The sequence below is a fragment of the Lepidothrix coronata genome, unplaced genomic scaffold (assembly GCF_001604755.1).
Source record: "Lepidothrix coronata isolate B3197 unplaced genomic scaffold, Lepidothrix_coronata-1.0 Scaffold0, whole genome shotgun sequence".
NCBI classification, from domain to species: Eukaryota; Metazoa; Chordata; class Aves; order Passeriformes; family Pipridae; genus Lepidothrix; species Lepidothrix coronata.
The window spans coordinates 10,479,246-10,494,011 of NW_016690180.1; the positions used below are offsets into that span (position 1 = coordinate 10,479,246).

Here is a 14,766-nt window from a genome sequence, read left to right on the forward strand (position 1 = left end):
GAAGAGCCTTCTAAAAATGAGCCCATCATCTCACTAGCATCAATGCTTTTTAATTCCAGTTACACAGAATAGTTTTCTCTGGATATTTAAGTACAAGGACGATTGGATCTCATAGCTTTCCTTTTTTTTTTTCTCTCTTTTTTTTTTCTTTTTTTTCTCTTCTGTTTCAGCTGGGCTATCTGCACAGACCCCAAGCAACACAGACAAGCTCACTTTACAATGCTTATGGTTAAAAGTTTGGTTTGTTTTCAAACAGAAAAATGGAAAGCAAGAGAAAGATACTGATTTTAAAAATCAATTAATCTGGTGAAATTTTGCAAATTCATACCTGCTAAATTTTTTATACTTACTTCCCTATAGAGATCAGTGGGATTGAGACACGGATCAGATTGTGGCAGAATCTCCTAGATTTTATCCCCAGTTTTGAGACTGATTCCTTCGATAGTCTTGGGCAAACTTCTTAAATTTCCATGCTGCAGCTTCCCTGCCCTTAGGGAGTACCTGCTTCTCTGTGGCTTTTGTAGCTAACATTTGCAGAGATGAATTCTAAAGCTGAAAGACTTCAGTAGACCTGGTCTGCAGGCACTCTGGGACTTGGATCCAGGCTGCAGGTGTGTTTGTACAGTGCCTAACACACCACAGCCACAGTACAGTGGATAAACAAGTATAAAAAGCCAGAACAGCAATCACCTATTGGTTTGCAGTGTAAGTAGAACAGCTCTCCTTCCTGTTCGCTCTCAGAAACTGCCACAAAGATACTTCTTTTGCCAGTCTTCGCCACCTTCCACATTTCTCTCTCTAACTTGGAGTCTTCTAGTTTTAGAACTCTTATCTGTACACCCGCTGACTCCCCTACCCCTCTTCCCTATTGATGAACCTCTGACTTAGCAGTATGAGGATGTCTCTTATGTTTTACGTGCCCAGACCAAAACACCTGGAGGACAAAAATAAATTATTATGAAGAACCATCTGATACAAACTGCCAGTGCTTCCTCTGCAGAATCTTCTCCAGTTTATGGTTTGTCATGAAGAGGTTAATACACTTCTTCTTGTACATGGGGTTGCCCTGAGGTTGTTGCCCTGAGCCTGTGTGCTGCTTGGATGGAGATTTGGACTAAGCTTTACTATATGGGGGGGGGGTGTGCGGAGATAGGAATGGCAATACCAGTAAAAACAACTGGAAAAGGACTGAAAGCTGTAATTTTTTTGCTTCTGCAATATGTTGTTTGCTTTTCATCTCCTTTAGGCAGTGTTCTTTCCCTGAAATTAGCCATCTTCCAAGGCATGCCCTGCTCCCTCTTCTCCCGCCGGCTGGCTGTGCACACTATTTGCCAACCAGGCAAATCCATCATCCAAAGAGTGTTTCGGAGTGGTTCCTCCTCTTGGCTGCTTGAGAAGGTGTGTTGTTTGCTTTGCCTAAGTGCTCCCGGGGCCTAATGCTCCGTTGTTATGTACAGACCATTTCTGCTGCCATGAATCATGTTTTACCACCCTTGTGCTTTTACTTCTGCACTGGGTGCTTTTTTTCTTTCAAGCAAACACGTTGGAGTTCCGTGTTTACTGCTGAAACAGTGCATGTCGGGTACACAGCACAGGCTGAGTTATTCCTACCGTCCCACTGCTGACGTGATCAGTAAATCTACCTCTCAGTCCAGGAGCTGCAGACCCCTTGTTTTTCTTACAACCAAAGATAAATTGATTCAGTATAGCCTAAAATAATTTTGCCAGACATGTATAAAGAAAAAAGAATTTTCACTGAAAAAGCCTCATGCCATCAAGCAAAATATGCCCTTTTCTTATCTTATCTGTTGTGAGTAACCCAAACTATTTGCACAACGCCTTGTGCTAGGAAGGAGTTGTTTGTACATGTTTCACTCCCTTTTTTCCAAGTTTTGAGTTTTGAATGAAATCTTTTTCTTCAAATTCCTCCTACCTGCAAAAATGTTACGGTTTCTCTTTCCTGTGCTTCCCTGAAGGTTGGACCCAGCCCTCCCTTCAAAGATCCCTTCCTTGCAGATGGTTTTCTATTAATCTTCAAACCACTTTGGAGAGCTCTCTGTGTCTGGCAGCACTAACATCCCCTCTCCCTCCCGTCCCACCCACTTAGCCTCAGCCTAAGAGCCCTTAACAAATGACTCCCAAGGAATTTAAATGGCTAACGCTCGCTGGCCAATAAAGAGATGCATAAACTGTATAACCAGGTTACACGGCTTTTGCTATTAGGAAGAAAGGTTGCTCGGGCAAAGGCACAAGTCCTCTTAACCTGTTGCACTTCAATCGCAGGACCAGAGAGGTAAGGGAAATCTTGTTTGCTCTGTAGGGCTTTTTATCTGTTTTTTATTTATCAGGGAGTTGAGACCAAAAGTATATCATCATTAAGGTGTTGGTTTGGGGTTTTGCCTTCCTTCAGAGGGTCCTAAGGAGTTATTTGAGAAGGAAGCAACTGCTTGTAAGCTTGAATTAAGAGATAGATATGTGAATATCTAAAAGAATTTGCATAACAAACAACAAAGCAAATGTCTGCACAGTGAAAACTAAACTGCTGATATTTTAGACAGAAGAAAACAAAATCATATTTCGAAGATATTTTTTCTACTACCTTAAATTAATGGACTGAAAGGTAGCCAATTACAACTGTTTGCTGTTGTGTTTTCAGTCAGTCCGTCTCTGCCGTTGTCTGTTTGTGCCGCCGGGTATTTTGTTCTGCTTTTTCAAGAGATTGACATAAAAAAATCAAACTTTAAAAGTGGATTATCAGCTTCTGGTACAAAATTTGGGGCTTGTGGATTGAAGGTGTCTGGGAGGGTTAAGCAAGCAGGGTATGTATGCAAATATTATTGTTACAAATGAATCTATATAACTCATTCTGCATACTGAAAATTTGATAGTATTTTAAGAATATCAACTTCTGATATTATTCTATTCATATTCTGCTTAAGCAGCATGTGAAATGTGTAAGACTTGTATATGACATTGGACACGTGACGCTAATCTGTTCACGCTTATTTATTTATTAATTTATTGTTTTATTGGGGTCAGTGCTGATAACAATAATGAATTTTGAACTTAAACTTGGAAAAAAATAATGTAGATGTTGTAAGTAAAGCTCAATTAAAATCAATGACAAAAATGTTAGTTTGCATATGGACCAGATGCAGCAGCTGTATATAGTGGTGTCCTGTCCTGAGCTAGGTGGGATTGAAGCCATGCTTCAAAATGTGTGTGTAAAGGGCTCCCTCACTGTTTGCACATCCAAGCTTGCCAAGGATGACAGCCAGGGCTCCGAGCATGTGAGGGATGTCATGGCAAACTGTTACTGCCATCCTTTGCAGTGCTCCATGGACAGAGAGGCTGGGTTGCAGAAAGGGCATCTTTTTCAATCACATTATCACAGCTGATTCTGAAAGCCTTCACACCCAATTCATGGTCCACAGTGGTGTATGTTGGGGTTAGCTGATGATGTTGAACCAAAGACCTTGCCATTGTATGAAAGAGGTGAGAGAGGTTTTTAATTAAATTAAGACGGTTAATCTAACAGAACTACAAAATGTCCTTTTTGCTTGTCAAGGCAAGGCCATACGACTGTCTATTAAGAGCTTGTTGTAATATTGTTGGTTTGATTATTTTTCCATGTGTTTCTCATATACTGTATAACCAAGATTAGATAATGTATTATATAAAAATAAATAAAGTTAACAAAGAAGTAGCCATTTTGCTACTCTTTTTAATAATTTCTATTCGATTCTGCATTTCAGCTTCATTCTTTGCTGAAGAAATTATATTGAATCAAATGATCCTTGTCTTCTTTCTTCAGCTTTTAATTAAAAAAAATAATCTCAGTTAAGGTCAACAAAAGGTGAATTTCAAATTATATCTGCCTCAAATCCCACTCCTTTTCTAGAGCGAACAGAAATTTCATTTCCAAACCATAGGTATTTCCAGCTGAGCTGTAATTTCAGTAGACTTATGTTGTCTTGAATTAACCCAGTGCAGGAATGGTGCCCCCTGAGAAAGTTCCTGCCTTGGTTAAACATTTTTTTTTATTTATAATATTAACCCTGGGCACAGGTAACGAGTGCTGGAAACCTCTTCCTTGTACTTGTAAACCTGGTTTCTCAATTTCAATCCAACGTTCAAAGGTCTGTACAAACTTCTTAGATCAGAGGTCAGGTACAAATTGCTGCACTTTGCAGCTCCTTTCTGCCGATATGACAGAATTTCACAGCAAAGACGATTGACTTCCATCCCCCTCTCCTCCATGCACAGGCAACACCAGGCAGTTAAAAGCGTGATATGTACAAGTCAGCCATTGGTACCTGAGTTTAATTAATAACTAACTGGGTTTCAGTGGTGCAAGGTGCATATTATAAAAAGGGTCAAATGTCAGTGCACAAAGGGAAAAAAAAAAAAGAACAAAAACGCCAGCCACGGACTAAGGCAAATGCTTTGAGTTTAATGTACTTTCAGCAACCAGCATTCACATCCCAATTGTGGTTTGCTTTATGTTGATTTTCATTTCTGTGACCTGAGGGGGAGGGAACATACTGAGCCACTTTCAGCTTTCCCTGGAATCCTGGCCTCCTGCTGAAAGCAGATTTGCAGGTTGGGCCCCCCATTGTTGCAGTGTTCACGTGGTATACACAAAATTGAGAATGTTGTAATAAAAATAGTGCATGAGATTAGGGCAAACTGAAAAGTCCAAAGCTATTTTTGTTGTAATAAATTTGATTAAGCGAGTAGACTTTATATGAACAGGCGGGATGTGTTATGTTTTGCTCTGGGACCTCCGGAAAAGTTAGCTGAAAAGGTTGGACCAGAAAAGCTGAAAAGGCAACTGTAGTTTGTGAACTTTTTTAGATACTATTGGTTGCACTGCGGGGTGGCACATCTTACTGTAATGTTTATGTAGACAGACAGATAGAGTGTTCTGTGTTATAACAACAAAGAAGCGCATGCACACATACCCCTACTCTAGAGTTCAGCAAAGCCTTTCACAGACATTTTCAATGATAGAATTAAATCACTGTGTTCATATGTAAGATTTTTCTTCAAAGGGGCAAGAAGTGAAATAGGTGAATGTCTTATCTTTCTTGTGTAATAATTAACAGATGAGTCTAGTTGTGGTTTTGTTTTTCAGTTGCAGAACATTGTTTTTACTATCTTTCTTATGGCAAAAGCTTGTGAACTCCTAGTCCACCCTGAGTGAAACATTTCTCCCTTTCTAATTAGAATGCTTTTTAAAAGTTAATACAAGCAGGACATACTTACCCGTATCAGCATCTCTGCTGAGAACAGAGTTAATTGCTTTGTGGTAAAGAAACACCACAAAAAGTTTTCCATCAAGTATGGCTCATCCAAAATAGGAAAGACTTGTTACATACCAAGTGACTACATTGAACTTTATTTATATGTCACACATTTTCCTGTCTGACCATGGTAATAATAGCTTATGTTGACTAGACTGAAATATGAGAATTTGGGAAGAAAGGAAGGGTTGTGCTTTTTCCTGATTTAGCTGATAAGAGCTAAACCATCTCTCATCTTCTAAGCTTTCCTCAACATGTGGCTTCAATACTTTGCGGGGTAATAACTTCGGCCTCAGCCAGTGATCAGTCCTATTGAAATAGCTGAGAGTTATAGAATTATTTTGAAATGGACTCAGTAAAAAATGGAGCTGGGGCAAACAGTACAACATAGGGGTTAAACAACTTGTTGGACAAAGTTCTAAATGACTTGCAGCAAAGTGGATTATAAAATTAGGGAGGAGACTGGGTTTTGCTTACCCAGACTTCCTTCAGAAGTGGTACAAGCTGAGGTGGCTAGCTTGGCACTGCAGTAGCATAAAAACACTCAAGAAACACGCATAGCATTGACAGAATTCACATTGTAGAAGCAGGGACACGTCAGTAGGATGCTCTAGGTGTTGGTGGTGGTCCTTTGGTACATAGATAATTTTTCACTCTCATAATGAGAAAACCATATATGCATGAACAAATTTTCACCAGCAATGTGGGGGATTATAAAAAGAGTTTTTTCAAATAAATTAATGGCAATAGGCAGTACAGAAATATCATCAGCCTGTTAAAGGATAAGGATCGTCACCTCACAAACAGGGCAGAGACAAGGCAGAGGTATTTAACGCTTTCTTTGCCTCTGTCTTCAACATGGATGATGGACCAAGGGGGTCTCAGTGCCCTGAGCTGGAGGACCATGACTGTGAGAATGATCAACTCCCAGCTGAGTCTGAAATTCTGTGGGATTCTGCTGCTCCAGCTGGATTCCTACAGATCTATGGGGCCTGATGGGATTTGACCCAGAATCCTAAAAGAGCTTGCTGATGTCATGGCACAACCTCTCTCAAGGACTTTTGAGTGGTCTTGGGAATCCGGAGAGGTCCCAGATGACTGGAAGCTGGTGAATGTTGCCTTGATTTGCAAGGAGGACCCTGGAAACTACAGGCCTGTCAGTCTCACTTCAGTGCCTGGTAAAGTTATGCAGAAGATTGTTCTGGGAACTATTGAAAAACACCTGAAAGATAACACAGTCATTGGTCACAGCCAGCATGGTTTCACAGAGGAAGGTCTTGCTTATCCAACCTGATTTCTTTCTATGACAAGGTAACTCACCAAGTTGATCAAGGGAAGCCAGTTGGTGTAATCTTTTTGGATTTCAGTAAAGCTTTTGATACCGTCTCTCACAGGATCCTTCTGGACAAACTGTCCAGCACAGAGCTGGATAAACACATCACGTGGTGGGTGAGCAATTGGCTCACAGGTCGAGCACAGAGAGTAACAGTGAATGGGGTGACATCAGACTGGTGACCTGTCACTAGTGGGGCTCCACAGGGCTCTGTCTTAGGCCCTGTGCTCTTCAACATCTTCATAAATGACTTGGACACAGGACTGGAAGGGATACTAAGCGAGTTTGCAGATGATACAAAACTGGGAGGAGCTGTTGACTCCCTTGAAGGCAGGAAGGCCCTGCAGAGAGACCTCGACAAATTAGAAGGCTGGGCAATTACCAGCCAGAGGAATGTCAATGATAGAAAGTGCCAGATTCTGCACCTGGGATGGGGCAACCCTGGATGTACATACAGACTGGGGAACGAGATGCTGGAAAGCAGTGCTGTGGAAAGGGACCTGGGAATCCTGGTTGATGGCAAGCTGAATATGAGTCAGCAGTGCCCTGGCAGCCAGGAGGGCCAACCGTGTCCTGGGAGGCATCAGGCAAAGCATCGCCAGCCCATTGAGGGAGGTGGTTGTCCCTCCCTGTTCTGCACTGGTATGGCCTCACCTTAAATATTGTGTGCAGTTTTGGGCACCAGAGAAAAAGAAAGATATTAAGCTCTTGATAGTGTCCAAAGGAGGGTAACGAAGATGGTGAAGGGCCTTGAGGGGAAGCCGTATGAGGAGCGGTGGAGGTCACTTGGTCTGCTCAGTCTGGAGGAGACTGAGGGGAGTCCTCGTTGCAGTTACAACTTCCTCGTGAAGGGAAGAGGAGGGGCAGGCAACTGATCTCTTCTCCATGGTGATCAGTGACAGGACCTGAGGGAATGACCTGAAGCTGTGCCAGGGGAGGTTTAGGCTGAATATTAGAAAAAGCCTCTTCACTCAGAGAGTGGTTGGGTGCTGGAAGAGGCTGCCCAGGGAAGTTGTCACAGCGGGAAGCCTGACAGTGTTGTCAGGCACATGGTGTGACTCTTGGGAATGGTCCTGTGCAGGACCAGGAGCTGGACTCAATGATCCTTGTGGCTCTGATACCTCATTGAATACTATTTTTGCAGTTCTGAAGCCAGGAGGTTGGGTCATTGAGGGACCTTCACACTGGGAATGTTCACTGCTGGGCGTTGACAGTGCTTACAGATAATGCAAAGTGAATCACACACCAGATTAAATATGCCATAGAAGGATGAAGAGAGGGCTGATAACAGAATAGGCAGGAAGTTTGCACAATACAAGGTGACTTTATTTTGTATGGAATAATTTTAGCTCCATTTTTTAAATTGCACATAAAATTGCTGTGAGGTAAGATTACTAGGCTAAGGGAACTGGTATAATATGGCTAAGAGATCTAGATCTGTGATTGTTATTGTTCTTAATGATGGTGATGAAAATAAGAAGTTTAACCTTAAAATCCTAGTTTGAAGTTGTAGCCAATCATTGAATGTATAAATTCCTTGTTGAATTATCTGATTAACATTCAAACTTTAACCTGGGAAATTCCAGGATGTTAATTTACAGAATAATTTCAGGTGTTTTCCTCTTAAAAGTAGCAAGAAGCAAAAGAAGAGATTTCTAGTAATTTTGTTACAGTTTTTTAAGCCAAATACATTGCTTTTGATTGGGTCATGGAGAACATAACCCATCCCTGCGAGACTTTTAAAGCAGGATTTTCAGTAGTGCTTGTCACTGTCTCAAATATAATATTATAGCAGCCATTAGAGTCCTGTAACTGATGTCAGAGGAGTAGCACTATCTACTGAGTACTATTTGCTGAGTACTGTTGAAAATATCACACTTCATTTTCTCTTTCTTTCTTTGAATCTAATACTATAAAAAGACAAAATCAATAGGTTTTGGTGAGTTTCAAACCAACCATTTTTAACATGCTTAAACCACTTAGGACAAATTTAAGCAACTGAAAACTGTGGACAGACCCTCTCTGCAGTAGATCCACCCTGAAAACTGCATTTCAGGCCCAGAACATTAACTTGCCCCTTATAAGGGGAACTCAACTAACTGACTAGAATAAATTTGAAATTTAAGCATGAAATATGAACTCTCGCAATTAAATCAGTAGTCAGAACCCTGATGATAGGCCCTAGGTTAAGATGTCAAGTGTCACCATTAGCAGAAGTGGGAATTTCATAAAATCATAGAATTTTTAGGTTGAAAAAGACCTCTAAGATTATTAAGTCCAACCATTAACAATGCCAAGTCCACCACTAAACTATGTCCCTAAATGCCACAACTACATGTCTTTTAAATACCTCCAGAGATCGTGACTCAACCACTTCCCTGGGCAGTCTGTTCCAATGCTTGACAGCCCTTTCGATGAAGAAATTTTTCCTTCCCTGGCACAACTTAAGACTGTTTCCTCTTGTCCTAATTTCAGCAGCTAGTCTGAGGATTTAGTGGGATGGTCTTATCCTATCCCTCAGGTACTGTACACTTCTGCTCTCTACATATTTAAGTCTAGTACTTCTAGTGGGCAGTGTACAGCTCCTGCTGTACATGTTCTTGCCTGAACATATACGGGAAATGATTCAGTGTAGCAAATCCTGCTGCATACACATCTCATTGTGTTCCATGCAGCACCTGAGCCAAAAGATTCCTTCCAGGTGACCCTGGCTGGAGAGGGACAAATTTGGTGACCTAATTCAGGCACGTGGATGATGTTGAGAGTAAGCAGTGCTTTAGAGGTGCTAGCAGCAGGATGACTTGCACAGCAGACAGACATGTCATTGTCAATAACTAGTGTTGATTTGATCTTTGAGATTACTCTCTTCCGAGCTGCTCATCACAAGCTACTCATCAAGTCTCTTGCCAGCCAATGTTCCTGCCGCTTCAGGTCTGCTGATGCAGTCCAGCACTTACTCCACAGAGTTTTGCCAAAACGATCCAGATTAAGAAAATCTACCTTTTCAAAGTGTTGAGTCTAGCCTGGGGCAACTTCTTCACCCAGTTCAGCTGCAGGCAAAGCAATATGTCTGACACACTGCAGACATTGTCATGGACTGTTGACCTCAGGTACTGCTTTTTGTAAAAGTGTGAAGACATTATCCATCCCAAGTAACCTTCCCTTTCCTGTATGAAAGACCTTCAGGAAAGGTCCTTGACTAAAAAGCTGTGCTGAAATGCTGCACTCTCTTGCACTGACCCTCCACAAGATTCAGCTTCAGAAACTGGCATTTCGTTAGAAGTAGCAGGTGGGAAACCGAGATGTGGTCCAATTCCTATTGAAAACCACTCTGAGGACTAGCCTTTTACACTTGAAATATAAATTAATTTGGAATCAGGCCAAGTCTCTGCATGGATATTGCACCAAAAATCAGACCCTTTTTTTTACTGCACCTGCTGCCTGCTTGGCCTCTGTCTGCACTGTGCATGGAGAGGAGCCAAGGATGCTGCCTCCAGCAGGATGTCTCCTAAACTAATTGCAAACACAGGGCAAGGTGTTCTGCTGAAAAGCACATGGGATAGCAATGAGCGCTTGCAGGGCCGGTGGCCATGTTAGGCCCATTTGTAAAAGAGGTGGGACATCCTATTTCACCTTTAGTTTAGGAAGGAGCACCTTGCTCACCAGCTCCTGCCGTGGCTGCAGGCTGGCCCTGGGTCCTGCAGTTGGGCACGCCATGGCTCAGCTTCATCAACAATCTCAAAGATTTCTGCTTTGTTCAACTCATTTATGCGAATAATAAGCAGGAACAGAGTGACAGTCTTGCCAAGAAAAAGAAAACTGTTGTATAATGATATTTTAGTTATCTTTAAATAGGAAGGTGACTGGCACATTACACTTGACTCAAGTCACTACTGTAGTTAGAATTGACAAGGCCCCTGAGTTATTCTGTGCAGCCAATAATCTCTAAACAAGCAAACTGGGTTTTCAGCGGGAGCATTTCTGTGGATATCTGATGTTTGTGATAAAGTTACACAGTTGTTCTTAGTAAGCTGTTGTTGGTTTTGTATATATTTTATGTATATAAAGTTGTCATGAGAATAGAGTTAGATTTTGAAAATAAAGAACTTTAATGACAGCCATGCTTTCAGAGCTGCTGACGATAGGCAGCAGCAGGATTAACATTTTCCCTTATTATTCCAACTAAAAAACTTGGAAGGGCACATTTAAACCAGTGGCTGTTATTTCCCTCTGCCAACAAAGTGTATTTAAAATTTCAGCAACCAACCTTCCCTCTGCAGCAGCTGTGGTTTAAAATACAAAACTGTGGCAGTTTCTTGAAGGAAGCGGGTGGCTGTGCACTGTCCATGAAGACACACCCTGTCAGCTCAGCCAGAGTTTGTTCGGTACATGGTTTGCAAGGGGGGGATGGGTACCCCCATCCCCTCCCCCTGACAGTTTTCACAGAAACACAGGTCTCCCTGGTCCCTCCTGCTGCCTCCCATGGTGCTGGCACCTATCCCCAGGCTATGTGACTGCTGGAGGTTGTGTCACCCACAAAAGGACACATGATGTACTATGCAGTACAAAACTGGAGGGATGAATTAAGTCCAAACATAAAGAGCCTCATTTTATAGGAGCACGTGAGTGAAGTGGACACACAGTTACTGCCCCGAGGACACTGCTGTGTCCCTGTGTTTGTAAAAACCTATCTGACCACACCAGGATCAACAGAGGAGCACGTGGCTGCCTAACTTCACAGGGCACTGCCCAGATCTGGACTAGCCCAAGGATTAGTTGATATATGGAGTTAGGGCATTGCTTTCTCACTGGGGCCCCAAGCTGCCTTTGCCCTGGCAAAAGGGACATCAGCATTGGGCTCTTTGTTGTTGTTAATCAAGGTGTGGTATTTCTATTTAATAAAAGATCTACCTCAGTTAATTAGCCCGCTCATGGTATGCTTTAGGTCAGTCACTGCCAACACGGTAAGTTTCCCATATAATATAATAACCTATATGTGAAAAATATAGGTTAACAAGAAGGTAATTAATGTTTAGGGCAAGAACTATTTACACCTGTCCTATTGGCAGCAGGGAAGGAGTTTTGTAAGCAAGGGAAAATGAAATTTGAATGGTTTCAGTGAAACCTCTATGTCTGATAGTTCACCTGTTCAAGGAACAGTCCTTGGAGCAGAGATGCTGAACCAAGGGGCTCCTAAGCCTGGCTCCTGGTAGGCTGGCAGTCGTTAACATTCATCTAACATGGTGTTGAACAGTCAAGCAGGATTTACCTTTTTCTGAGAAGAAAAGAAGACAGTCTTGTTTCAGGTCCTGATAATGAGTCATTGTCTAGTTAGTTGTCTCCAAAACACAACCTTTCTCATTAGCAATATTTTTGTCTGTCTCTCTTTTATGAATCTATGTCATCAAGATCAGGTATACCTTCTTTCTCAGAGACTAAAAATCAAGTAAGACACTACATTTTAATGTAGCTTAAATTTTTGCCTCTAGTAGCATTCATCACACACAGTGGATGTACTGAAATCAGTTTAGCTTTACTAAGGCCACTAGGCCCATAGTATTAGCTCATGTCTTGCACACACCCACAATATATAATAGCAAGTTTTCACAACCAGTTTACCGTGGACTAAAAAAAATGCACAAGTAGGGTTGAACACTTCAGAAAATGGTATTTTTGGAAACCATTTTCTTGAGAGGGATTGCTTTTCAACATGAAAAGGTTAGGTTGTATTGGTAGCCCATTTTGTAAGGCAGTAATAACAGGAGAGGAGAGCTCTCAGACCAGACAAGCTTGTGTTCTTTTTCTCATCAAGGTAGAATTACAGAATATTCTGAGTTGGAAGGGACCCATAAGGGTCATCGAGTCCAACTCTTAAGTCAATGACCTGTACCATCGGCATTATTAGCATTAATACCACTGACCTTGGCATTATTAGCACCAAGTTTTAACCAATTGAGCTAATCTCAGGGTATATAAAATCTGAACTCTGTGAAGGTGTTGATTGTGACATGTGGCAATGAATAAGTTGTTGTGTGTATTTAGTTAAATCAATTGGGGCTACATGGGCTAACTTTCTTAGGCAGTACTTACTTATGAAACCCAGCTCTACGGAGCTGCACAGGAAAAAAAATCCAAACCACATTTGGTCATAAATCTTGATTCCTAGTAAATTAGACAGGAATAAATGCATTTTAGGTTCACTAGGAATTTTTAGTTATGCACTATCACAAACAGTGTATGATAGTGTCTGCAGCAAAGGTGGCCATCAGCACTTAGGAGTAGCTTCAAGAACAGCTTCCAGTACTAGAAATCATCCTGCTGGTGTGATGCAAAGTGCTGGAGAACATGCCAGTTCCTGCATGGCCACTGAATTACCAGCAGGTTTCTGGTGATCAGGAGAGGCTTTGCTTCATCTCTCCTCACTCCGCAATCCCACTGCTCACCTGTAGCTTTCTAGACTTCTACCTCAGCAACCAAGCCCTGCAGATAACAGAATACAGAGACTTTTATTTTGTAAGTTGACCCAAAACTGATAGCAATTACTCATTTCTAAACTTAGACAAAGTTGGGGTGATAAGTACTTCACTTGCCAACAGGTGGCTCATGTAAAGGTAATGATTATTTCCCCATAAAGTGTTTGTATAACAAGCTTTGCTTTCATTCTGGGAAAGGCAAAGATACATTTTTAGTAACAAATTGTCAAATGGCAAATGAAACTGTTTTACTCTGCCTTAATTTTCTTAATTATGGCAAATAATTCCCAGGAATAAAATTGAAATGTCTGACTGTTACAGGGGAACATTTGAATCTGAGAGAAATATGTTAATCAACAACATTTTAAAGTAAGAAGCTATCAAAACTGAGGCAATTCCATGAAAGACCTTACTTCAAAGGAATTATGTTTTCTAAAGTATTGCTGAGTATCAGCATCAGTATTACTGCCCTCCATCTTCTTTATCTTTCCCTCTGCTCTTCATATTTTTAAATTAAAATGGCTGTGAAGCATCAGTGTGTAACACTCATGGTCCAAAAACACATGCAGAATGAAGTCCTACCACAGACCATGGTTCAGAGGTCTGGTTTCCCAATCCCAAATGCATCTAGGAGCTGAACTAAATACAGTGGTGCTTGCCCTGGCTGGTGCAGAGGCATCTCTGGGTACAGACCAGCACAATTCTGGGCAGCTCAAGAGCTTTACTGAAAAAAAATCTGAGGTGCTGAGCTGACTAGGATTTAAATGGATTTTTTGACCATACAAATCAGACCTAAGTGCCTAAATCTTGTGCCATATTTCTATGGACTTGGGCTTGCTGTACTAGTGAAGGACCTGCCTGCATGGTAACCAATGCAATGGCCAAATCGTTCTAATGAAGGGTATATATATCTGAGTCCCTGTGGGACAGAGAGAAACCTGTGTCCCACTGAATAACAGAACTACATAGAATAAATAAATCTGGCCAAAGCTTTGGCCTTTTTTTTTTTTTGGAAAATAAACCTGTCAAACCCAGATGGGGAGCATTTATTATGGTGGTTTGCAGAGTTTCCTACAAGGATCAGTGTATTTTGACAGTTCCATCCACAAATCGGTCATGAAGGCAAAACATGACAAATAAATCAGTGGATGAAGCAAAGGCTGATAGAGTTGTAAAAAACAACTAGGGGGAGCCAATCATGTAGTACTCAGTATGTGGGATCTACTCAAAAGGGATAGACCTGAATGCAAGGCTGTGGCATTTAAGAGTAATAAACACAAGACATGCCTGCTACATGGGACATAACACCAGCAAGTGGTGCTTCTATAAAGGATTTGAGGCTAAAATTGAAGGGGGAAAAAAAAAGAACTCCATGTGGTTTGTTAGTAGGTGTGAAGAAACAAGCCTTGGCAATACTGAGATGTGGGAAGAAGTAGCAATGTTCTTCATCCCTGTATATAGGAAAGGTAAAAAAAGCTGAAACCCTAGAGAACTGCCCAAAGACCCACAAGCAATTTTAGGTGAAAAAAGACTAATGGTGAAGAGTTCAGTCTGCAAGTTTTATTAAAAACATAGAGTTGTGGCTTCATTGCACAACTTAAATATCACTATAAGACAAAAGCTGAAGTCTTGAAAGACTCTTTATCAGGTTTAA

At 41.4% G+C, this 14,766-nt stretch overlaps 1 protein-coding gene across 8 annotated transcripts in view; it reads left to right on the forward strand.

Moving 5' to 3' along the window:
* RBM47 (RNA binding motif protein 47) overlaps positions 1-14,766 on the forward strand; it is an 85,834-nt gene that overhangs the window by 55,088 nt on the left and 15,980 nt on the right. For 3 of the 8 annotated variants that reach the window (XM_017805074.1, XM_017805084.1, XM_017805092.1), the window contains exon 1: positions 2,166-2,293. The exons of 4 other annotated variants lie outside the window; for them this stretch is intronic. In XM_017805074.1, the coding sequence (XP_017660563.1) occupies positions 2,181-2,293 (113 nt within the window). In that variant the 5' untranslated portion in view covers positions 2,166-2,180. Of the gene's footprint in view, positions 1-2,165; positions 2,294-14,766 lie in introns of those variants that run through there. One more of the 8 variants, XM_017805101.1, reaches the window with a different exon arrangement.